This window comes from Vigna unguiculata, chromosome 5 (genome assembly GCF_004118075.2).
Source record: "Vigna unguiculata cultivar IT97K-499-35 chromosome 5, ASM411807v1, whole genome shotgun sequence".
Taxonomy (NCBI): Eukaryota; Viridiplantae; Streptophyta; class Magnoliopsida; order Fabales; family Fabaceae; genus Vigna; species Vigna unguiculata.
Window position 1 is genome coordinate 42,334,041 of NC_040283.1, and position 26,644 is coordinate 42,360,684.

At 31.0% G+C, this 26,644-nt stretch overlaps 3 protein-coding genes across 4 annotated transcripts; all 3 read left to right on the forward strand.

The window, feature by feature from the left end:
- Positions 1 to 1,828: 1,828 nt before the first annotated feature.
- LOC114184736 lies at positions 1,829 to 2,296 on the forward strand. Its single transcript, XM_028072046.1, has one exon. The coding sequence runs from the start codon at positions 1,829 to 1,831 to the stop codon at positions 2,294 to 2,296; it is 468 nt and encodes a 155-aa protein (XP_027927847.1).
- Positions 2,297 to 7,347: 5,051 nt separating this feature from the next.
- Positions 7,348 to 11,470, forward strand: LOC114184977 (E3 ubiquitin-protein ligase RHF2A). The gene is made up of 9 exons (XM_028072423.1): positions 7,348 to 7,571; positions 7,846 to 8,004; positions 8,095 to 8,141; positions 9,270 to 9,332; positions 9,442 to 9,550; positions 9,630 to 10,018; positions 10,135 to 10,242; positions 10,328 to 10,686; positions 11,101 to 11,470. Exons 1-8 carry the CDS (start codon positions 7,566 to 7,568, stop codon positions 10,638 to 10,640), a joined length of 1,194 nt encoding a protein of 397 aa, XP_027928224.1. The 5' UTR covers positions 7,348 to 7,565; the 3' UTR covers positions 10,641 to 10,686; positions 11,101 to 11,470.
- Positions 11,471 to 16,588: 5,118 nt separating this feature from the next.
- Positions 16,589 to 20,170, forward strand: LOC114185544 (fasciclin-like arabinogalactan protein 15). Of its 2 annotated transcripts, none has more exons than XM_028073337.1 (3): positions 16,589 to 18,172; positions 19,536 to 19,619; positions 19,813 to 20,170. In XM_028073337.1, the coding sequence occupies exons 1-2, from the start codon at positions 16,870 to 16,872 to the stop codon at positions 19,607 to 19,609; spliced, it is 1,377 nt and encodes a 458-aa protein (XP_027929138.1). In that variant the 5' UTR covers positions 16,589 to 16,869; the 3' UTR covers positions 19,610 to 19,619; positions 19,813 to 20,170. The 2 variants fall into 2 exon arrangements, with proteins under 2 accessions (XP_027929138.1, XP_027929137.1); XM_028073336.1 differs by having other exon boundaries at positions 16,590 to 18,172; positions 19,536 to 19,654; positions 19,813 to 20,153.
- Positions 20,171 to 26,644: the final 6,474 nt, after the last annotated feature.

Consider the following 26,644-nt stretch of genomic DNA (forward strand, 5'->3'; position numbering starts at 1 on the left):
TATTTAAAATCTTTTAAGTAATTCAGCTGCATTTATCGTTGTGATCCACTTGTTTGATAAAAAAATATTGGTATTGGATTTAACACGATATTTGGTACAATTTCTTTGTTTTCTGGATTGTATATTATTGCTAATGTGTATTTCAGAGTAATAATGTTTGATATTTGTAAACATAGAGACAGAAAACCAAATATTTTTTTTAATACATGAAAGAATACGTGAAAAAACTGTAAATGATAGAAATAAGAAGTACAAAAATATTTATATTTTTCATAATCATTTAACTTATGAACATTATCGTCACCTTTTTAATCCTTTATAGCACCGCTTTAACACCTTGAAACCCAGAATATAAATCTCAGTACACAGCAAATAACATAAGGTGGTTAACATTTATTGAATTTCTTTGAAATAAACCTCTGCAAGAATCACAAGACTATGCTCGTTGGTAAATTCAAATCTAAATTTTATTTCTATATTGAGTAGAGATAAAAAGTTGAAAAGAAAGAAGATATAGACTGAGTTTATATTTTGTTAGTGCTGTGTATCTACCCTTGACCCTCTTACTTCATCCCCAAATACCTCGAAAACACTACCTTTTTTTATGCAAAGAACCTTGACCCTTTCATTTTCACTGGTTGGTTCAGTCAACAACAGCAGGCTTTAAACATAAATTTACCCATCTTTTAAAATTTATATCACGAATATTATTTATAATCAAATGTGATATGCATTATCTGAAAACAATGTAAATAATTTAATAGCTCGACGGTTTTAAATTTAAATTCGTATATATAAAAAAGATAGTAATGGTGTAAGTATAAAAGATTGAATTCTAGTATCCATTAATCCTCTTTTGTATGACTGTGAATTCATCTTATAAAAACAGAAAAAACAAATTTATATTATGATTTTTTTTTTCAATATACTTCTTATGATTACGTGACTTCAATAAATTGAATTAAAGTTTTATACATCCCTTAACTATTAGAAAGTTTTTGTATAAACAATACAATGCATATTATAATAATGAATTTAAAGCTTCGCATCATTAAAAGGTTTACACAATTAAGAAAAGGAATGAAAATTATTTAATACTACATCCATAACACTTCCTCTTAAGCAAGAGCCTTTCAAGTTTAAAGTATGAATCTTGCACAATCGCACTAAATACATGAAATTTAATTTTTATTATAAGGAACGGTGTGAAGATTGAATTTTAAAGCACTTGCTTTATAGAGACACTGACCCCATGCCATAAATAAATTATATTTGAACTTTAACTATTACTTAAAACAGCTAAATAATATTATATCCATTTTTCAATAATCAGGAAACGCGATTTTATACGACAATTAAATTAAACTACAAACTTATATAAACGGTTTGATTCCACAAGCTAAGTGCTTATATAGAATTTATCATTAAACTACTTTTTTTAGTTGATGAATGACACTTCAAGAATTATAGCAGCTACAATTTATATTGAAGTGAAGAACAATTTATTTCTTGAATAATCGAACGAAAAAAAAATTGTTTCATGAAAGTGTAAATATCATTTTGCACGTATAAAGGGGTAGCAACCTTACAACAATAAATATAAATAAATAAATAAATATATATATATATATATATATATATATATATATATATATATATATATATATTAAAAAGTGTTTTGTTAGCCTGTGAAAAGCTTGGCACTCCCTTGGTTCAAGCTCCCCCATCCATTCACTTCGATTCCACCGCACATTTCTCAAACCCTTCCTTTCTTCTTAACAATGGAGGAATGATCTCTCACTCTTTTCAATCTCCACCACCGCTCCCAATGGCCCGCCAGCAGAAGGTCTTACGGCGCTCCCCGCCGGTCACGTGCCGGGAGCGCTGGCGCGCTGGCGAGGTCGCAGGAAATGCAACGGCGGCGTGCGCCGCCGTGTGCTGCTGTGTACCGTGCTCGGTGATGGACGTGGTTGTGCTCGCCGCCTACAAGGTCCCCGCCGGCCTCGTGAGGAAGGCCATGCACAAGAGGAAGCGACGCCTGCTGCAGAAGAAGAACGAGAAAAACGAGGCTCTCTTGGATCACAGGCCCGATGATTTTTCTGGGCCCACTCCCGGGCCCTGGCCCTCTCTGGACGAAGACCTCTCGGAAGACGAGGCGGAGGAGACCAGCAAGCTGGAAGAGGAGATGTGGGCCCAGTTCAACGGAACGGGCTTCTGGAGAAGCGATTCTCAGCGCCTCGAACAACAACAAGAACAACACCACCCCACTGCTGAATGGCATTGCCAGGCCCAATGATTTCGTCATTTGCGCGCAACTGAAACGAAACCCTTTTGGAGCGTGACGTGGACGCGCGATGATATGTGTGTGCATATAAGAAAGTGATTAATTAAATATATTGGGTTTAGTGAAGATTAATTTTGTTGTCCTTGTTTCTATTTTCCCAAGCCTCCTCATTATCGTGATAACGTTGAGAAAGTGCTTTACGAATTTCTGAAGGAAAAAGAAATTGATGGTTTTAACATGTAGTGCTTGTAGTTGTACTCTGGAAGGGGTAAGTAGAAAATAGCTTCCATTGTCAGATATTGGCATGTTAAGTTTGAGGTAAAAAAAAGTGTGAGTGGCGAGAGCAATGATGTATTCATTTTAATGTCCCTTTGTGTCCCATCAAATAGCTAAATATTGTACATTTTTCTTTTACTCCTTTCTCTTGTTCAAAACGGGAGGGGTAGGTCATATAGCACCGCATTAGTGAATCAAAAAGCAACATTGCAACATGCTTTCTTCTTTCTTTCTCTCTACACTTTCTTCATTCGCTTCATCCAATATTTTCTCGACCAACTTCTCAATTTGGTCCCTTTCGGCCATTCAACAACACTAACTTCATCTTCTTCTCTTCGACCCCTTTTCAGGAGTTTCTCTCGCCTTCATTCAACCCATCATCACCTCCAATTAACTTTCATCACTTTCTTCTCATTTCTGATTTTACTTTTAATGCATCTTTAATACTGTTACATTTGTCTCTTACTCTATCCTTTTTAATGTAAAATCTAAATTCTTAGAATCTCTTTAATGAATTGCGTTGAAGATACTTTAAGACAGCTCACCAACTACCTAACCCCTCATTCAACTTTTAGGAATTTTGAAAAGTAAATAAATATAATTCTATGTTTCTTCTTCAATTTTGTGTGCGCAATGCACAATTTTGACGCAGAATCAAATACAAATACGTATTTAATTGCTTCTACATTTTTACATCATTTTGTCGAAGAACCAAACACACATGCGGTATATGTGTAAATTCTTTGTGTAAAGCGTGTTGGACGTGTTAATTTTGTTACATAATAATAACGAGGAATACTTTAAACCACACAAAAAAGACACTTAGAATTGATTTTGATAATCATAATTATGTTGATAAATGTTTAGATAGTTTTAAAAGTCAATTTTAAGATGGTAAATTCACATCATACTGAAGCAAGTATTTCTAGCTTCTCTATCGATTAAAATTGATTTGTAATGTAACGACTTAACACCCTTTCATTGTTCTACCCTTTCGTACTTGGTCGCTAATTATATATTTGGTTGGATATCGAAAAAACTTTCTTGACCCGACAATAGAAAACAACCTACGTAGACAATATCATCTTTGTTAAACATGTAAATAATTTATTTATTTTATCTTAAAAACATGTCAAATAACTTTTGTCAAAAAGGACTTTCGAATATTATAAATAACCGTAATAACAAAACATAAATACTCCAACTTTTAACATCTTGTACATTAAAATATGGTTGAAAAATAATGTCGAACGAAATAATATAAATATGATTGATACGACTACCACTACATCAAGATTACATTAATTTGTTTATGTAAACTCAAACTTTTTCTTTTTCTTTTGATGTTTAAATTTCAATTCTAAAATGTTAACTCTTGCAACTTTACTTTTTTATTCAACCAAATTTAATTTAAAGTTTGAAGTTTTACTTGTTTTTTATTTGGCTTTTAACTCACTTGTATAACCTAATATCTTTTTTTGTGTTGTGCAAAAAATCAAATTATTGTTCAACTTATCAACATAAAATACAAAAACAACTATAATTTAATCTACTAATAAAAAAATATGTGCATATATTTTTTTGAGAAGAACTTATATATTCAAAACGAAACTAATCTTTAAATCAGTATTAACTAATATGACAAACTTTAGAATAAAGTATTACCATTTCAACAAAACATAAAACATCAATTAGATTGTCTTGCACTTCTGAATAAATTTTTAAAACTTACTTTGAACTTATTTACATAATTATGTCTAATTAGAAATTTGAGTTTATTTATTTAACTTGAAAAAAGTATAACAGGTAATAATCACATAAATTGAGTTGTTTGTGCAACCGCTACAAAAATTTCGTTAATTACGAACTGATGATAAATCTGGTTAATTTCGTTAATTAAGTTTGTAACTTTACTTGAAACTAAAAAAGTAATATATATATATATATATATATATATATATATATATATATATATATATATATATATTAGGTGAACAAAATATTTCAACTATTTCTGATCCCTTTTGAACGGAATATATGAAGATTGACTCAATAAAAATGTGGTTAAGATTTCTAAACTATTTGATACCATAGACCATTTTATGAATGTTTAGTGGTGCAAGACCCATTTTCTTCACCAAATTGTTTGTCTTCACAGTGTGTCTGTTTTTAGCATTTGGTAGTATCCACTTGTTAATATGATGGTATCAGAGTGTAACTTTCTTCTGTTATGAGAGTCTGTCTTCTTCATTTTTCAAACTCCATTAAAAGAACACTGTTCATGTCACTTTTCCATCGGTTTAGACGTGATTTACATAAATTAATCACAATACTTATATAGATATAAATAAGACCTTCCACCAACTGTTTTAGCCAATAAATTAATAGTTAATTGAGAAAAACTTTATAATAATTTTTTTATTATGATACTGTGAATATAGATTGAAGTTTCTTAATATTTTAATTTAAGGACATCATTAAGTTCTTTGTAGCCTTTTTTAGTTATTTGCGTATTTATCTACTATTGTTTTCTTCTTGATGTATGTCCGTAAGACATTCCATTGTGCCATCTCTTTCATAGATTTGGAAATAAAATAAATTTTAGTTTTCGCATTTAAATTATATAATTTCTAAGAGCAAGCCTTTCTGTAATCTTCTAGCTCGAGCATAAATTTGATTTTTTTAATAAAAGGGTTATTGGTCCCTTTCTTTTCGTTATTTTAGGAGAGTTTTTTTTTCTTTGATGGTAACATGTTTGAATTATTCACACATTGTGAATGATCAATACCGTGTTCAATTTTGGGCAAAAGTCTTACTTATTCCAAAAAATAATTGATTTATTACAACATCAGATTAGAACGGAGGGCGAAGTTATTTTACGCCTTTAATTGTGCCTATGAAAAGTCAAAACTATGTTATTATGGCAAAACCAAATTTCTCAAAACCTAGACCGAGTAAAAGGAGACTTGGACTAATTAGTGGGAAGAAGTAAATAAATTCGTCCATGTTTTAGTCATGCATATGCAAATACTATTAACAAAAGGAATGTAGCATCAAATTGAATAATGTCAAAGCTAGGGATGTTAAAAAAGGTTAGTTCAGCTGGTTTAGGCTTTTTAATATGTCAAACTCGAACTGTGTCATGTCACTATGATATCTGAAAACCAGTTAGGAGCTTTAACCTGCCAATGGACGAGGTTGGCGGACTGGTCCACTTATCCATTGACTGTAATGCCACATCATTCTTGGTCGCGTACCACATCTCTCGCAACGACATGTTGCCACGACCATGTAGAAGGAGAAGAATAAAGAAGTAAGGTGTTGCTCATAACAATGGTTTCCAATATGCAATGAAATCGAAATCCCCAATTTGCAAAATCCCGAATGAAATCAAAATCCTCAATCCCTAATTTGTTAAATCCCCAATTGCTATTATAAACAAAATGGAATAAGAGGTTACAACATAATGAACAAAGAGATATATAATAGAGTTGTCGTCGATGAGGGATGATAGTCTATCTTGCATTTTCACCTTGTACGTGAGTGTGGGTTGTTTTAGCTAAAGAAGAACAGAAAAAATTTCGTGTGGATTTTTTGGGTTTTTCTCAATGAAGAAGAAGAAGGAGGAGGAGAAGAAGAAGAGAGTGAAAGTAGGGTTTTGTAGTGATTTTCTAGCTGAAGAAGAATAGTTAAAGTCTAGTGAAATGGAGGGAAGAGAAAGGATTTATAAAAGTAAGAAGAAAATGGATTGACGAGTTATAACGGGTTGACCTGCTTTGTAGCATCACATGCCAGACATGACATGTTTAAGAGGACTAGTTAGTTCGTAACATTTAACCCAACCCATCTTTTTTTTCATGGACCGATGGACCGACTCGATGAGCCTAACCCATTTTGATATCCCTAAATTGATTAAATATATAGTTAAATATTTTACATCGATTAAAAGTAAAATAAATTTAGAATCTATAAGTGAGGTTAAATATATTTTGAATAAAGACAAATTTTAATTTTATATCAAAATTAAGGAATTAAAAACACACTTAACATTATATAAGTAGATACAAATATCATTTTTACAATATAAATTTTATCTTCCAAATTCATTTTATAATGTTAAAATAGATTTAAAACTTACCTTTTAAGATTGTATAAAATTATTTATAATGTATTATAATAATATTTATTATTTGTTAAACCCTTTATGTTATATTTATTAAATAATTATTAATACCTAGTGTTGAGTTGTATACACTCGTATAAATCTTAAGTCAAATAAAAATAAAACACATTTATAATAACCGACTTAGTTATAAGATTGAATATTAATTTTGTATTCACACGAGATTTTGTATTGTAAGAAGTTTGCTTGGTGTAATTGCGCGTGGGTACGTGGTAGGGACTAAGCACTTCCTCATAATTTAATTTGAATGAATGGAAATTTCTGTCACTTGTTTGTGACTCAAGGGTCTCAAGCCTTTAATTCAATTAAGATTTTTTGGTGTTGGAAAAACTCATATTTGAAAAGTATGTAGTATTTTAGAAAAAAATAAAAATAAAGACAATTAATGTAATTATATGAAAATATGAATGTGAAAGGTAAAATAAACTAAAGATGATGATATAGATAATGTGCATGTATGTATGATGAGGCGGAGCAAAAGAGAGTGACGCGTAAGGTGAGAGACTCGTCAAAGAGATTCGTTGGGAATGCCACGTGTCGGGAGAACAGAGAGTGGTGGACGAAGACCGAGCTAGCTAAGGTAAGGTTAGCTGACTCCATGGTTGGTTGGTTGGTTGGTTTGGTTGGTTTCTTCCAAAAAGTAAAACATAAAGGAATGGGTAACCCCCATTGCCTGCACCCACACACTCACTTCACACCGCACCACACCACACCGCACCGTAGAAAACCTCTTTCTCTCTCTCACTCTTTCGCTCTCGCTAGGGTTTTCTTCCAATCGCATCTCGAATCTCGATTTCGCTAAGTCATCTCGCGCAATTCTCCATGGAGGTAACACCGTTTCGATTACTCCGCTGTCTACTCTGAATTTTTCTCCTCTCTCTCTCTCTCTCTCTCTTCTATGCCTTGTCCTTTTCGATTAGGAATCTATTTCTCCCGAGACTCTATGATTTGATCTGATTCCTTTATGAGTGCTGGTTTGATTTGTTTCGCTGTGTTCCGAATATTGTAGCGTGACGGCGTGGGTTGATTATTCGATTGGGATTTTATGTCCACAGTTGTTGTTGTCTGTTTGTGTGGATTTCAGCGGGGTGTTGTTTTGTAGGGTGGTGGGATGGAAGGGAATAATATCAGTGATGACAGTAATAAGTCTGAGGCGCATTTGACTTCCGCCGCTGCTTTTGTGGAGGGCGGAATTCAGGACGCTTGTGATGATGCCTGCAGCATATGCCTTGAAGCCTTCTGTGACAGTGATCCTTCCACGGTATGGTGTTAGTTCAATTGTTATGGTTGTGATTAGTGTTGACTGCTTGTAAACCCTATTGATCAGGCTATTCTTATACTCTTCTTGCAGGTTACCAGTTGCAAGCATGAGTTTCATCTTCAGTGCATTCTCGAATGGTATTGTTTTTCGGTTTCGTTAATTCATTATTTTTTAGTTAATCATGGGGATTCATGTTTGATTGGGCTGGTCTGCACTTTGGTGGTAATGATGGGTGTTTCACTTATTACTATTACTTATTATTATAATTATTATTATTATGTTACTATTCTTATTGCTGTGAATCGTTATTGTTAAAGCCGCTGTTATGTTTCTTGATCAGTGATTTGAGTTCCTAAAGTAAGGAATTTGTATGGCTGTATTTTGTGCTGATCTACTTGCAGAAGGTGCTTCTTAATAGAATACTTTGCGTATGTGTTTTTGTCTATTTTGAAGGAAAACATGCGTCTGGTGCTCAATTTAAAATAAGCTGTCATTATCAGCTGAAAGAGAGAGTATCATGAATTTTATGTATAGGATTGAAGTTATTGTTATTTCTCTGAAGTTGGCATGAAGCTTTCACAGGCATGAAAATCCCAGCACTTGAGTATGTCAATGACTCTCGGGGCTTATGTCAACAACCAATTTCATATTGTTCCTTCAATCATTACATCCTCTTTGTTTGAGTCACTTTATTGATCTATAGTTAGTCAAGGTTCTTGGAAAATCAGATGTCATACCCAACAAATTTTATAAACAATAAACCAGTAGGGCCTGAACTTGACTGGTTTACATTTTGATAACTCTTAACACTGTCCAAGTGATAAAAGGAACCTATTAATACTGTCCCAGAATAAAAATTTCAATCATTATTTTATACAGTTCTTACACTTACGTACAAACTTGCTTAGCTACTAGGTCAATTCGTTGTTGTCCTAGTGAAAATTTTCCGAAAGAACAAAGGAAATGTTTTGGGCAATCTTCCAGTCTGTTGTATGAGTTACTGTTTTTTGAAGTGTGTGGATATGGACATTTATAGCATGCTCCTATTAGGCTCACAAATATGTTATGCACGTAATTTCATGTTTCTTCCATGCCTTGTGGCTTATTCTTTAATTTCATGAACATATCCTGGTGAAAAAGAAATGTTGGTATCAAGGGAAAAAAATGGCTAATTCTGTGCCCGTGGCCACAATCAATTGTTACTCAAATCGCTTAACAATCTTTGGAGGAAGACTTTGTATTGAGTTCTAGCTTTTATCTTTTAGGTGTCAAAGAAGCTCCCAGTGCCCCATGTGTTGGCAACCTATCAGTCTCAAAGATCCAACAAGGTTTGTAGTTTTCGCGATGTTCTTAATTCTTGTTTATTTATTAATCTGCTTCTGTCATTATTTGTTTTAGAGATTTATTTACTTGCTTCTCTGCTTTTTGTATTTGCAGCCAAGAATTACTTGAGGCAGTGGAAAGAGAGCGAAACTTTAGGATCAATCCACCTAGAAATGCCACAATATTTCATCATCCAACACTAGGGGATTTCGAGTTACAACATGTTTGTAGTCTACTTATGCTAGTTTGAAAGTATTTTGAAGTGTTATCATGCATTATGTGATTTTTGGGTTCTCGTGCAGTTGCCAGTTGGAGCTAGTGATGCTGATCTTGAAGAGCGTATAATTCAACACTTAGCTGCGGCAGCAGCAATGGGAAGAGCACGCCACATTGCTAGAAGGGAAGGGCAGAGAAATAGGTCATCAGCTCAAGGTCGCCCACACTTTTTAGTTTTTTCAACTCATCCTAATTCGCCTCCCATGGCTCCTACTTCTTCCTCTCCATCTCAGAGAGGAGATGACGAAGCAACTCCTACTATTGCTGTTGCCAATCTGTCTCCAACTCCTGCGACAGGAGAACAATCATCACAACTGACTTTAGTTGCTCCTGTTCAAGCAGACCAGGTTTCTGCTTCTGGATCTGGATCTAGTGCTCTTGGTACAGAACATCAAGGACCATCTTACAACAATAGGTCATTTTCATTTTCGGTTTTGAATCTCTAGATTATTTTTAAATGTTTCTACATTCATAATTGCCTTGTATTCTACATTTAGTAGTTCTCAACTTTTGGGTCTGAAATTCATACAGGAGATCTCCTAATCAGTCATCTCCAAGTAGTCAAGACAGAGCAGGCCCATCAGAATTCCAGTCATTTTCAGAGTCTCTGAAATCTAAACTGAATGCTGTGTCATCAAGGTAGTGGACTTTTGTATGTTGGATGTGGGTCTTGTAAAGTACAATGTTCTGCCATTATAATTTCTATTTTTTCTCGTTTTTTCAGGTACAAGGAGTCAATTTCCAAGAGTACAAGAGGGTGGAAGGAGAGATGGTTTTCTCGTAACAATGCTATGTCTGATATTGGATCTGATGTTAGGCGAGAAGTTAATGCAGGGATTGCAACTGTGTCCCGCATGATGGAACGGCTGGAGACCAGAGACAGTAATAGAAGCAATATTAATTCAGCTCCAAGTAATTTAGAGGATGATTCAGTTCAAGGACCTAATGATCAGGCTTTAACTGGCACTGAAGGGGGCGGTCTTTTGGGAGACAATAACACAAAAGCTTCTTGCGCTGCAGGTTCTAGTTCAAGTTAAGCATATAGAAGGAATTGCAAGAACTGAGATTTGTTCTGTCTAAAAGGTACAATTTTAATTATTCTAAAATTTATTTAATGTGAAGTACTGAAGATACATGTTCTGATCGCACCTTATCAGAACTATTTTTTTTGTAATGTAATTACAGTTCCCCACTCATTCTTCAAAGATTTTACTTCTATTTTCTTGGCTTTCTGTATTTTTAATCTTTGTCTGCATTCTTTCCTATAAAAAAATATATGTTGTCATAACCCCTTGAGGTTTTGCTTTTGAAGCTTTCTGACGGAAGCTAGATATAAATTCTTGTTTAGCGAGGCATGGCAGAGATTTTGTTAGTTCATTTTTGTGGAATTGAATTTCCCTCTCATTAGTCCTAATTATCATTGTGGCATGCACTGGTTGTTTACCTGATTGATTGTTGTTTATAATGTGGTGCTGATGGATGTTTCAATGATATCAGGTAGAAATAGAATTGCCCATTGGGGATGTGAAATTCCATGGATGTGATGCATTGCCTATTGGCTGGCGCAGGCCAGGCAAGTGATAATCCATTGGCCTGCAGAAGAAGACCTACAATTGTGATTTTGGAAATAAAGAACTTGAAAAGGCTGCAGTGATCTCTTTCGTTTGAAACTTAGGAACCTATATATGATTGTATATTCACATTGTAAACTTATTTATAGATATTTCTCAGATAATCTTTACATAAAGTGCTATGTCCTCATCTGTTCCCAAACTCAACGATAATTGGGGGCATTAAGTCATACTCTGAAATTTCTGTTTGATTGTGAAACATGATCAGTAGAGACTTTGCACCATTGTTGTCAAAATTGCTATCATTCTTGCTAGGATAGTCCGATTTAGTGGAAACAAAATGGGCGTTTCTTCCTGCACTTGATCTGCACCTTCCAAGAATTTTTATGAAGTGCTGAAAGTTAAAATCGTATAGGCTTAAATTCTCTTAGGCTGTGGTCTGTCTAGGTTTTGATGTGTTTGCGAGTTGCAAAACCCAAAAATTCTAATTAAAATATGACACCTTTTCTCTTACTCGCTCAAAAACAGTTTTTCAAAGCCACTAGAAGTTTCATTTTGTTCTTCCTTGTTTCGCCCCTCAACCGTATACTTTTCTTTCTGTTGTCTGTCTCTGTGCCTAGAAGCTTCTCATTCCTTGTGGCTTTCTTAAGGTTATTTTATTACTTTATTACGTTTTTAATGCCTGATATCAGTATAATTTTTATATTGCTAATTAATCAGACATAACTATTTTTATGTTTTTTCAAAATTCTTATTGCTTAACCATTTTTTGAATTATAAAATAAATTAAAAACTATTTACCATAAAATTATAAAAAGTATTTATATTTAATTTTATAATAATAATGATAATAATTTTATTATCATAAAAAAAAACATGTACAAGATAAATAAAATTAGAGAAAGAGTTTTTACAGTACAGTTAACTAATATATATATATATATATATATATATATATATATATATATATATATATTAAATTTTCAAATATTCTAAATAAAAAAAATTCATATTATAGTTTGATAGTTAAATATCCATTTTTTTATTATAGTAAAAATTTTATTAAATTACAATTATTTTTAATTATCGAAATAAACTATTTTGTGTAATTTTTAATGTATAAAAAATATTGTATAGTTTATATATAGTTTTTTATTATTTTTTATTTTGTAAATAATTTTTTATTGTAAATAATTATTTGAATTAAAAATATAATCACCTAAAAGAAAAAATTGAAAAAAGACTTGTGTACATTAAAATGTTATTCACTTTATTAATAGTATGATAAAAAAGTATTTAACATATATAATGCAAACCATTTTCTTTTACAACTTATTAGTATTTGTAGAAGTCTCGGAAAAAAGTAATTATTTTTTCAATTTATACTAATGAAATTTACTAGTTTGTATGATGATAGTTTTTTATAATAAAAATATTTTCACATATACATGTTAAATACACATTAGTTTCAGTGATAATAAAAAAAATGTCTTTTTATTGTTTTAAAGTATCTTGGTCATATGATGTATATGGCTTTATTGTCTGCAACCGAAGAAACACCGGTCATCTAGTTCTATTTCTCAATCGTTCTCATTTCAGTTACAGATATTTTGGTTACTCTCTTTTATCAAATATAGATAAAGGGAGGAGATCAGTTTGCAAGGAAAACTCATCAAAAACCTTTCTATCAATTCTTTCTTTTAATGGATTAAAAATACCTACTTTTGAAGAGAGGAACCTATGCTGTCACATATTAGTTATATGAGAAAATTTTTAACTTGAACAAAGGTTCAGTTGACTTAAAATAGGTTGGCAAGTGAATGTATTTTATTTTGGAGAGTTTCAAAGCTTCGTGTATGTCAAGCTAAAGTAAAAAATAAAAAACAGTGTTTAGTTAATAAAACTCACCTTTCTATACCTTCATTTGAGTTGCAATATATATGAATTAATGCTCATGTCATGTTCTCGTTATGAATAATATAAACAAAGTATTAATAGACTGAAATTTAGAAGATACAGTGACTTAAGTTTAGAACTTATATTATGTTATAGTCTCTTCACAACTTATAATTTAGGTTTGAATAACATTAGTATTTCTCTTCAACACCATATTAATCTTTTATCTTTTTAAACTTAGGTATTTTAAAGAGATTTTTTCAATATATTTTATAAATCCTAAAATTTAAGCTTGATCTTGTGTAATTTAGTATAAACCGTGATATTTACGTTTTCTTGAAAGGACGGGGATAAACTTAAAGGATCATTTAGAATCATATTTAATTAGTGATTTGGTGATCTAATTTATTAGTATGGTTCATTTTAGTTTCATGATGATTTCCAATTCTATCAAAAGGTTGATTTTTGTTCTTCAATGATTAAGTAAAGTTCAATTTCTTTTTTTAATTTAGTCTTTTTATTTAAAATTTTGATTCAATTTGCTCTTTATTTTTTTTAAATGATACAATTTTATTATTTTCAATTTGAGACAAAATAAATAATTAAGTTTAATTATAATTTATATACATATATTAAAATAATTTTATAATTAAAATAATTTTATAATTTATACATCAAATCATTTTGTTCAAGTAGTCAAATTATTCTATTTTACACCTCACCTAAATACTTAAATCTTTTATATTTAATAGCATAATTTGATACATAAATTCTATTATTTTTAACATTATATATAAATTATAATTAAGCTTAATTACTAATTTAATCTTAAATTAAAAATAATAAAATTTGATTGTTTTAAAAAATAGGGATTAAATTGAATAAAAATAATAATAAAAAAATCAAAATAAATCCTTTTAGAAGATTAAAAAACTAAATTGAATTCAAAAATAATAAAAAGTCTATTCCAATGAATTAGAGAACTAATATAATAATTAAGTCTTATAATTATAATGACTTTATAGTAGAAGGGCAATTTTTTGAGAATCCATATTGTTCGCATTATATTTTAAGGCGTAAGACTTAATCCTATGGGGTTAAGTCTGAAGTTAGAAAAGACAAATAATTTTTATCAAATGTTAATGTCAAAGTAGTTTGATTTTTCATGTTATTAACTGACAAGAAATTACAATAAATATAGATTTAATCACTTTCATAAAATTCATTAAATTTAGTATACGACGATATTCAACTAACAGATATTATAAAAATATTCTATACATTATCATTGGATAGAATACCCTTTTAGAACCTTTTCATGTTGAAGTAACTAAAGATAATGACTGGTATTTTAACATACTTTTAATTTGATATATCCATAATTTGTCAAATTATTTTCATTTACCCTTTTAAAATTAATTTAGAATATAGTGGCACCGACAGTTTTTGATGAAATGTGAGAATTGGGATAGAGCACGTGCCAGAAGCACACCACACAACAAAAGATGGTGTCATGTGTTAGTGGAAACAAAAGTGCCCTAAAAATCGCAAAATTCACTATTCGAGTATAAACATTAGGACAAATAAACTTGCAAGTGACTATTGTTAAAATGTTCTTTATGTTATTCATTAAATATATGGTATATATGTATTATGTATAACTTTTAAATTGAATAAACAAAATAATTATGGAGTCAAACTCACTTTAGCGACTCTTTATCCCTCCCAACACGGATTCACTCAATGCAAAGGAAAATACTTACTAATACTAATAATTTGAAAGTATTAATGAAGAAATAAAATAAAAATAGGCCATCTTCATTTATTTCATTTAAAGAAAAAGGAAAAGAGGTTGGGTCGTCCACGACTACTCCTTTCCGAGTCTATGTATTGTTTTTTCACTTAATCTACTACACTTTTAAAATACCTAAATTTTCCTTGTTATACTTTTCTTTTTTTGTATTCTTTTCTATAAAATTCAACAAACTTATCCATGAAAAGTGACAAAAAAAATATGCTATATATAAATAATTTTTTTAATTTAAAAAAAATATTCATTTCCTAGTTTTCTGTATTTAAATTATTCTTACACCGCGATTCACACTTTTTAGGTTTTAATTGTTCTAATTCATTGAATTTAAAATATTCTGATTTTTATTATAATTCAAGACTATTCAACTAACTTATTACGTATAGTGGTATTTGTAATACGTTCAATATACATTCATAAATTTTTATAAATTTTATTATATACAGCAACACAAAATCCAAAATCCTTAAATTTAAAATTTGGAGAAAATATAATTAGAATTTATATCAATTTCATTAAAGAATTCCCAAAATTATAATTTAGATTCATACTAATTTAGGATAATCATAAATTTAATCTAAATATAAATCATAATATGATATTATGAGAATGTACTGTTCGATTTATTTGATTTTCAATATCTCTTTACTATTATATATCTCTATCTTTCTTTTTAGTTTCAAACTCTTTTGATTGCTGATTACGAAAGAATTCAAAGACAAAATCTTAATCTTTTTATTAATTAATGTTCGTCAAATTAACTTTTATTTTATATTTTAAATAATTAAAATAATATATATATAACTTAATATAATAATATATAAATATAATTTTAAAATATGTATAAAAAAATTGTGGAAAAGTCGTGACTCTTCTCACTTATGCAAAGTCTGTCCTTTTCCGTCAATATTAATAATGGATTAAACTTTAATATCACATTTGTGACCTAATCACAGACAACATTCGTCTTGTAGACCTCTTTAACTATATTTTCTTTTTTTAATTCAAATAATATAATAAAAGGTTATGATGGATATTTTTTTTTGAACACTTTTGGGTTTGAAGTGTAGGAATATTTCTAACAATACATAAAGATTACATGGTGAGCAATATTATTATATTATTTTCATGAAATTTTACTTGGATGAATATATATTACTCAAGTCAATATCTGTTATAGGTAATTTTAGGATTTTGTTAACTTGTTCATTCAAGAAAACTTACACGATATAAGTACATACCGTTACTATTATCAAGGTGTTTATACCGTGATAATGTCGTATTGAACTAACAATATGATTTCGGTACTCAACAATAAAGTTATATTTTTTAAGTGATATATAAGAACAATTAATCATTTATAGACACTTAAAGTGGTACTTTGATTTTATACACTATTTATCAGAGAAAATAAGCATATAAGGGAATGATTACATGGGATACCAAGTGGGCACCACCAACATTAACTACACTCTAACAATTTCTTCTTCCTCTTTACTACGTAAATATCTTGCCCCCTCCAACACACCAAAACTCAACCAGTACCTTTTCTTCTCCCTCATCAAATTTTCCAACAACACTGTTTAATGTCAATGTTCCAGCTGGCTACTGGACCCCATTCTAATGCTGTCCGATTCTTCCCTTCTCAACCAATACAAACCCGCCACGTGCCCACCCGCTTCCCAATGCAACCGACACATTCACTCGCGTTAATTTCCTATGCGCTAAATTCTGCCGCCAACTCCCCCATTCCATTTTCACCACCGTTCGTAAAAAAAATAGTAATCACGTTCCACCAGAATAAAACCACCGGATTAAAGAACTAATCACTTTTTAAACTCATCCCAAACACGGCACAGGTTGTGTGATTAGCGTACATGTTATGGTTGAGGTTATTTATCCAACAGACACAAACCAACCTAGGAATCGTACAGTTGCTGCTCCCAGTGAAGTGGTGGTGGTTGGGTTGCTCTCCACCGCATTCCGGCCATGGGTCGCCGCATCAATGGCGCCTCCGACCTCCGCATATTCTGCACCGTTGTCTTTATTCTCTGTGTTTTCCCTCAGGCATTAACGTTGCGAGAGTCTTCTCCCTCGTCACCGACGGCTCAGATTAACTCCAACTCAATCTTAGTCGCTCTTCTGGACTCGCATTACACTGAACTTGCAGAGCTTGTGGAGAAAGCCATGCTGTTGCAGAAGCTAGAGGAAACTGTGGCGGCACACAACATAACAATCTTCGCTCCGACCAACGAAGCTTTGGACCGGAACCTCGACTCTGATTTCAAGCGCTTCCTTCTCGAACCCGCCAATCTTCACTCCCTCCAAACGCTTCTCCTCTCTCACATCATCCCCACCCGAATCGGATTTCAAACCCTATTCCGCCGCGTCACCACCCTCTCCAACCACCAAATCCGTCTCTCCGAAAACCTCACCACCGTCGACCAGGCCCGCGTCACCCACCCGGATGTCCTCGCCCGACCCGACGGCGTCATACACGCCATCGACCGCCTCCTCCTCCCCCGCTCCGTCGAGGACGACTTCAACCGCCGCCGCACTCTCCGTTCCATCTCCGCCGTCAAACCCGAGGGAGCCCCGGAGGTCGACCCGAGAACCCACCGTCTCAAAAAACCTCCCCCGCCGACGAACCCTGGCTCCCCGCCGGCTCTTCCGATCTACGACGCCATGTCTCCGGGACCTTCCCTGGCTCCGGCGCCTGCGCCGGGGCCAGGTGGGCCGCACCACCACTTCAATGGCGAGAAGCAGGTGAAGGATTTCATCCACACGCTCCTCCACTACGGTGGATACAACGAGATGGCGGACATTCTCGTGAATCTAACGTCGTTGGCCGTTGAAATGGGTCGTTTAGTTTCTGAGGGTTACATTCTCACCGTTTTGGCTCCGAACGACGAAGCTATGGCGAAGTTAACGACGGAGCAGTTGAGTGAACCTGGTGCGCCGGAGCGGATAATGTACTATCACATCATACCGGAGTACCAGACTGAAGAGAGCATGTACAATGCGGTTCGAAGGTTCGGGAAGGTTCGTTACGATACTCTGCGGTTGCCGCATAAGGTGGTGGCGCAGGAGGCTGATGGGTCCGTTAAATTCGGGCACGGGGACGGGTCGGCGTATTTGTTCGACCCGGATATTTACACGGATGGTCGGATCTCAGTGCAGGGTATTGATGGGGTTTTGTTTCCGATGGAAGAGGAAGAGGAGGCGGAGCGGGTTAAAACCGCTACCCAGTCGGGTCAACCCGCTGCAAAAGTTGTTGTCAAGCACAGGAGAGGTACGGTCTACTGTTTCCTTTGTTGTTTTTTCCCGTGCTTTTCTCTGGATTAGGAAAAAGGGTAGAGGTGATAGCGATGTCTTTGGCTGGCTGGATTTCATTATTTTTTGTTTTTCCTTTTAAAGGGTTTTCTTTTATTGTGTGGCTGCTTTTGGTTAACCATGTTGATTGGCTCACGTCGTTGTTATTTTTAGTTTTTGCTGTAGAATGGAATGCGGAAAACCCTGTTGAAGTTATGAGTTGGGTTTAGTTTTGGCCTTGTGGGTTCTAGGTAGGACTGGAAGAGTTGAAATTTGTTCAGTATAAGGTTGGTTTCTTTTGGGGGCAGAAAACTAAATTAAGACATGTCTGTCTAGGATATCTCCAATTAGACATTTTGTGTCGGGTTAGTGATTATATGTTTGGTTCCACCCAACATGATTGAATTCACGTTAGATATCATTTAGAATCACGGTATAATTCCAGCTAATATGATTTTAGGTAACTGATTATATAATTTTGGGTATAGAATTGATTTAAAGTTGAAGCAACTTTAAGGAACTTTGGTGTTGTGTTGCATAAAAGTAACCGAGTTTTACTACTAATTTGTTATTAGAATGAAAATATCCATACATAAATCACATCATATCAAAATCAATTCTATCAAAAATCCATGTTTCACACACTCCCAAATTGTTTGATATGATAAATGAAGAATTGATGATTCTTGTTAGACGAATGCAGGGATTGGGAATTGGAACTACACGTTATGATGGGAAGGCTGTATTATTTGCTTGTTGTTACAGTTCATACCATGCCAAACTTTTTTATTTTATCGTTAGATATTTACATGTGTGAGGTGAAGTTTCCTAAAGGTGAAACAGAAGGGTTTTTTAGGAGAAATTAAGTTTGTTTTTGTCTTGACTTTAAATAAGAAAAGGGTTGAGAAAGAGAAACCCAGTGGCGGGGTTAGTGAATGTATTAGAGTTTTCTGAGTTGCCTTTGATGTGACCTTTTAGAGTAGAGCAAAACGTAGCTGTTGCTGGTGAAGATTAAGTCCTACCAAATAGTAAATGTGAAATATGCACAAAATTGTCTTGCCTAGCTTTTGCATCTTCCCAGTCAAAATGGTCATGTGCTATGATGACCATGTATATTTTCATATCTTTCCTTTTAAGCAAAAAAGTGCTTGTGACTCTCTGAGCTCGATCTACATCCTTAACATATCAAAATGTGAATTCTCTTGTCAAATGATTCCTTTGTTTTTCTGGGGTTAAGTTATTTATACATCTCTTTTCACATGCTAATCTAAATAAAGCAACTGTTTGTCCAAGGTTTGGTTATTCATTTTGTCGTAACTTCAATCGTGAAATGTCACATGCAGGAAAATTACTTGAAGCAGCATGCTGGATGCTTGGAACCTTTGGACAACATTCTAGATTCACCTCTTGTCAATGAAGAAGCCCAGGTTTTTCTGGCTTTCCCTAATCCTGCAAAAATGATGTGAGATTTCAACTTGTTATCTCACTCACTCACTAGATAAATTATCTTATTAATAGGATCTTATTCAGTGGAATGGTGACAGCATATATAATTAGGCAAATCAGTTTTCTTTCTACCATATGTCTATTTACACAGTGCTTGCACATGCTTTGATGCAGATCCAGAGGAAATCTGTTCAATGTAAAAAGTCAAAAATGAAGGCCATCTTTTGGTTGAATATGGGATGTTGCCAGCTGCTTTGGGTGTGATTTTCCCACATTTTTGTCCATTTTTTTGTTTTGTGCTTTTGAGTCCTAAACTTCTTCATACCATATAGTGCATGTATGTACTTAGATTCAGCTTCTTCAATTTCATAGGGTTGTTTGTTGTGTTGCTGGGATGAGAAGGTTTTCTGCGACCAATCAGGGAATCTTTCTTTAAGACATGTGCATCATTCAATAAGTAGTTTTACTGAAGAAATGGAAATGCAATAATAAAATGATTCTTTACTGTAATATCACATTCCTTGCCTCGCAACTAATATTTTTCTGTTCTCACTATCTTCCTTTTCTATCTGTATGGGCGAGACCGATCACGATATATATGTCTGTGCTGTAAGTAGCTTTGGCAAGCCATGTTTTCTAATCCAACAAGTTATCATACTTAATATTATTGTAGTGTTAAAATAACAGCTAAAACAAAATACCAAAGTGATTCTTCTCAAAGCGATTCAAAACTCTTTATTAACTCCAAGAAAAGCTGAACATAAGTAGCTGAAGCGCTACTATTTTTTATTGATCTACTTCTATGACATTGTAATACAAAAAAGAAAAAGTTGGAAATGAAAAAATATGTGATTTCTTCATCTCAGAATTATCTCAGAACAAAATAATCTTAGATTATTTTGTACATCATCGATTCTGTGTTTTGCTGACCACTATAATTATTAGAGTATGTTAATGGAAGATTTTCTGAGATCTAAAGAACATTGACATGTAGTTTGTGTGGGAATACTAGAGTTGGTTGAGGGCACAATAACAATGGATACACAGAAAACACAGGTTGAAGCTTTGGACATGAAGGATCTTAAGGAGAATAATTATCTTTTCCAATCGTCCAATCTTGAAAATCATCATTGACAAATACAGGTTAAGGAAATTTGGGATTTGATGAAAAAGAAATTCCAAAGGTTAACATAAAGTTTCAAATTCTTGGATGAAAACAGGAAGTCCGTTTGTGATTTTTCTCGAAAGAGACAAGACATTGTTTAATAATTTTTATTTAAAACATTATAAAAAAACTATATATATATAATATTTATACGGAAGAGATAAATTTTAATATATTTTATAAGTTATTCAGTTTTTTTGTTTCACATAATTTACATTCACTTAAATTTTCAACAATTTTTCAAATGTGAGTCCCAAACGTTTCTAACAGGTTTAGTGTACTCCTACCTTTTGGTTTTGTTTGTCTATTCAATTCCTTTGGTCGGTGTTACTTGTGAGGTTCTTGGTATGCTTTTGTATCCTCGTAATGAAATGAATTATGATCAAGTGTAAAAACTTTAGTTATAATTATGATGTTAAGCTTTTGCATATATTTTGTATGGGATTATTATGTATATTTTGTAAAAGGATTATAGTATCCTATAAATGCTCTACTTTAATTATTATTTATTTTTTGTTGATAAAAAAAGTTTTTAATACATAAATCCATTCACATTGGTACATATCTTGTCTGAATTACCATCAATAAGAATTTCAATACAGGAATCAAATTGTACCTGTGTTATCTGATTCTGAACTTTTCACTATGATACCTCTAATGGATCTTTTACAAGAATTCACAAGAGACATATCACTTATAATACATTAATCAAATCAACATAAGATATTTACACTATATTCGATCCAAAATTTTTAAAAAGGTTTATGTTCTTCTTTTTAATAAATTGTTAAACTTGTTTACATTAAAATATTAGTCACACACTTCTATTTCCAATTTATCTTAAGGTTATATTGTTGTCTAAATATAAAGTTAACATTATATTAAGTAAAGAATAAGTTAAACAGTCTACAAAAAATATCTTCAAGTTAAATTAGTACAATAATTTTAAGGGTTTATATTAAAAATTATATGAATTAAATTATATTTATATTTCATTGATTTTATGTCTCCAATTAGCATCATGTCTCTAAAGTGAATTCTTGCAGAAGACTTAACACACTCAACATGAAACCAATTATCTATTTTTCTCTCATCCAAACACTTCCCAACGCAACAGTGCTACAAGAATTAGATTCTTTTCTTCCGATAATGCTAAAAGAGGAAAATAAAAAGATGATGATAATTATAACAGTTTTCTTATTTAAATCTTTTAAAGATGGATTTTAATTTATGAATAAATTGACTATAATTATAGGAAAAATTAATTCATTTTATCTTTTATTGTCTTTGTCTACACATGATTTTACTAAAGGCATTTATGGAAGGATTATTTACTCGGTTGATCCCATATTGTGGTGGCAGTATGTTTACTTGTTCAAAATAATTTCAATTGCGTCAATTGAAAAATTATCTTAATTAAGTTTCTTAAAAAAATTTATTAACAGCATTAACGATATTAACGATATGTCACTTTAAAAAAAAATTTCTTAAATTTTTTATTATTATTTTTTTTTGTAAAATTATTTTGTTGTCATATGTCAGGCTTCTGGTGTGACAGTAACATTGTTTGTATCAGACAGACATAGCAATGTCACTTGTTATTGTCAAAAATTATTATCTTGATTTCAATTTAATTTCTGTACGTTTCTTTAATTCAATTTAGGTTCTATTTATGTCTCATTGATTAAGTTTTGTTTCAATTTTTTTTGAAAGTAAAGTAAATTGTGTCTCTCCAATGTGAAACCATATTTATTATTTATATAAATGTTACACTTATATATATTTTTTATAAAAAAAATGACTTTTTAACATATTAAAGTATTGTATATTATTAATCCATGTTTTGTTAATCATTTTTTTTTAAAGTAGAACAATATTGTGTCTCTCCAATTTGAGATCAAATTTATTATTTGTATAAATATTATATTAATATTTTTTTAACTAATCATTTCTTTTATCATTAAATTTTAATATAAATATCCGTATTTAATTTTGTAAAAATATTTATACTTAATTAATTTTAATTTTATAAAAAGAATTGGATTAAAGAATATATATTTTAATTATTAAAAAATTAAGATAAAATTGAATATAAAAAATATATGTAGGAAATCAAAAAGTTATATATAAAAACTAAATTAAAATCAAAATAACAATATTTCACACATTAACACACGAACTAATCAGGAATTATTATTTTCCGACATGTGCCATTCAATAAGTAATTTTACTGAAGAAATGGAAATACAATCTTTACTGTAATATCACATTCCTTGCCTCGCAACTAATATTTTTTTTCTGTTCTCACTTTCTTCCTTTTCTATTGTATGGGCGAGAACACGATATATACGTCTGTGATGTAAGTAGCTTTGGCAAACCATTTTTTCTAATCCAATGAGTTATCATACTTAATCATTATCCAAAGTGATTCTTCCAAGTTTCAAAGGGATTCAAAAGTTTCATTGGTAGATGATGACATAATTCTTTTATAGATTCAGATTAGTGTACGTACAGGTTAATTAATAAAAAGTTTTCTTATTTAAATCTTTTAAAATGGATTTTTAAGTTATGAATAAATTGACCTTATTATTGGAAAAATTAATTCATTTTATCTTTTATTGTCTTTCTCTACGCCTGTTTACTCCAGATGTCTTGAACAGACACAAATACATATAATGCCACTTGGCACAGAGTTAGTACTAGTTACAACATAATATTTTTTAGCTATAATATATGTATATATTAGATATTCCTTATATGAGGAGATATGTTGAAAATATTCAGGAGAAAATTTAAAGAAAAAACCAAATTTAGTTGCAAATTATTTTTACCATATTTAACTAGAAAGATAAAAAAGGAAAAAGGCTCAACCATTTAGAAAAAACCTAAAAAAATGGAAAAAAGAAGAGAGGAAGTATTTTGGGGAAATAGAATCCCAACCACTTGCTTTGAAAAAGGGTAACATAAAAACGGAAGGTGCGTGAGTCTACACGTCATACCTCTGTTTCTATGTAACATACACACATACAAACATTACTTAATTAATTAATTAATTTTGTAACATTACTTAATTAATGTCGTTTTATTTAAAAAAAATGTTTGTAGATAATATTAGTGTTCGTGGTTAATAAAAAAATAAATTACATACAAAAATATCGTATATAATTTCGTAAATAAATATGATAGGTTTTTCCGAAAATTTTTCATATAAAACATTATTTATGAAACTAAATATAGAAAATAAATATCATAAAAAAATATAAAATTATTTTAAAAATTGTATCCACTGACAAAATTCATATGTAAAAGTTATATAATTTATTTATTAAAAATAATTTATTTATCAAAAATGTATTTTTTTTTAAATTACCTTGAGCTAGTTTTTAGAGGGACGTTTGGTGATGAAATCAGGACCTGATTCTCAATGCCCATCTAGGAAAAAACTTACATATCAATATGTACCCTTTTTTTAGTACTTATTTTCATCAAAATTACAATTTTGTAGGTGTGCCAAATAAAGGTTGCATTAAATAATAAGATAAAACTATCTTAAGGATTTGATAGTTTTATACATTTTTAACAAATTAAAATTATTTAAAATTTTGAATTTTTATAAATGCATATTTCATAGATAAGTTATCTGCTAGTTGTTCACACCTACAAAATTTACTTTATAGGTAATTCATAAATAATATTAGATTATATACAAAAATTGTCCATTACCTACGTAAGAATTTTGAATGTAGATACTAACCATATTTCTTGTAGTGACTATGACAAATCTCCATAGTCTAATTACGTCATGATATTCTTTAATATCATATATTTACATAATATTTGGTATAAGAGGTATGTTGACACATTATTATTATTATTATTATTATTATTATTGTTATTATTATTATTATTATATTGAAGTAAGTCTTCATTTTACTAATATTATTTGACACATCATTACCGCTCTTATTACTTGGATCTCTAAATCAAAAAATATTATTCATTAGGGAAACGCTCATAGCCATTATATTTTAGTTAAAAAACTCATATATTTCTTATTGATTTGAGCGTCAGATAGTCATTTGCATGTAGATCTATCCTAGTCTTCAGAAGTATTATACCAAAGTTTATAAAAAATATGAAAATTTTTTCACTTGTCCAAAGACTTGTCTTAAGTTCTTGATGAGATCAATTTTTTTTATTTGAAATATTATAAGAAGATTTCTATTTTATATAAATTACAATTCTATTACATGTTGATAAATAAAAACAAAATTTAAATAAAATACGTTGAACCAAAAAAAAATATAAGGTAGCAGAATTTAATGTGAATCCTAAAAGGCAGTGAAGTAGGATGACATGGTCTAGCTAATGAAATTGATTGGTTAGCAACAATTGCTACTAATAAGATCTATTTAAAGCCAAAAATAGTCAACTTACTCATTCACTACGGCATTGCAAAATTAATCTTCGTGGGTAAGTATTTAATATGTTCAAATGGGAGTAGGACTCTACAACTTAGGATTTACATTAAATACACCTCTTTTCGTAGGTATTCATTAAATTTATAACGATTTTGATAAGGAATTGTTGCATTGATTAAGAATGACTATTAATATAAATAATATTGAATTTTTAGATTCAGTATGAAAATTAGATAAATATCTACATATTTTGCCTTTATTTTCTTAGGTAATATTCAAAATTTATATTAATTTTTTTTATTGATATTTTTCCTAACTTATTTTTAGGACAAATACTAATTATTTTTATTTCTTTAATAATTATGTGACTCTTATCTGATTGATATGATCTTATGATGTAATTATAGTTTCTTTTTTATATTTGAACATTGGGGAAAATATAATTTTTAATATTAAATATTTGATAATATTTTTTCATAAACTTAATTTTTTAAAATTATTTAATTAATATTTTAAACAGGAAAAGGACATGTATAAAAGATAAAAAAGATGAAAAATTATACGTAATCTTTTTTTCAAATTATACAATCTAAAATATTATTACATAATTTTGGTTGAGATTGTGTAATCTCAAATATTTTACATATATTATGATAATATATGTTAGTTATTTTGTTACAGGGCTGGGGGGGTGTGAGAAGAAAGTATAGAGTGCGAGAAAGAAAAAAGTTCTCCTAATATGCTAATGGCAATAGCGCGATGGTGATTTTAATGGGTGTAGCCCAAGCCAAAACTGGAAGATCAAAGTCAAAAGCATTGAGATAAGAAATTGGGCTACTTCACTAGCCCAAGGTACTATTCCTTATGGATCTTTCAACCAAAAACAGAAACCTCAAAAGAAGTATATGAAGTCTCAGGTTTAGGTTCATTTCTACTTTTGTCCATAACTTATATAACATTAACCACCTCATGTTTATTAATATGTAATATGATAGGATAAAGGGTCTCGAATAAATCTTCTTAATCTAGACTTAACCAGCCCATAAGACAAACCAGAAAGAAATTAAATATTTCACTTAATATTGGTCACAAAAGTCTTAATGTGATTTCCACAATGTTTATTTTTCTTTGATAAATCGATTTCTTTACATATAGATAATAATGGTTTAGCTGATCTAGTAATATTTGTATACATCTGATATATAAATATTTAACATATTTTTAATTTAGCCAGTATTATTAATATAATCTGACGGGAACTATTTGAGACACATATAAAAACTAAATCAATAATTTGAAAAAGAGTGTATTATGTTAATTAATTATCACAAAAACTTATACAATTATAACTTTTTCTCTTTTTTTTTTGTCTCTTGATAGTTAATGTTTTCATCTATGATGTACAAATACAATACATATA

Coding starts and splice junctions, on each gene's coding strand:
- LOC114184977 (XM_028072423.1), top strand. Junction 8,142..9,269: donor CTTCAGTGCATTCTCGAATG/GTATTGTTTTTC, acceptor TTTATCTTTTAG/GTGTCAAAGAAGCTCCCAGT. Junction 10,243..10,327: donor CTGAATGCTGTGTCATCAAG/GTAGTGGACTTT, acceptor TCGTTTTTTCAG/GTACAAGGAGTCAATTTCCA.
- LOC114184736 (XM_028072046.1), top strand. CDS start 1,829: ATGGCCCGCCAGCAGAAGGTCTTACGGCGCTCCCCGCCGGTCACGTGC.
- LOC114185544 (XM_028073337.1), top strand. CDS start 16,870: ATGGGTCGCCGCATCAATGGCGCCTCCGACCTCCGCATATTCTGCACC. Junction 18,173..19,535: donor TGTTGTCAAGCACAGGAGAG/GTACGGTCTACT, acceptor TGTCACATGCAG/GAAAATTACTTGAAGCAGCA.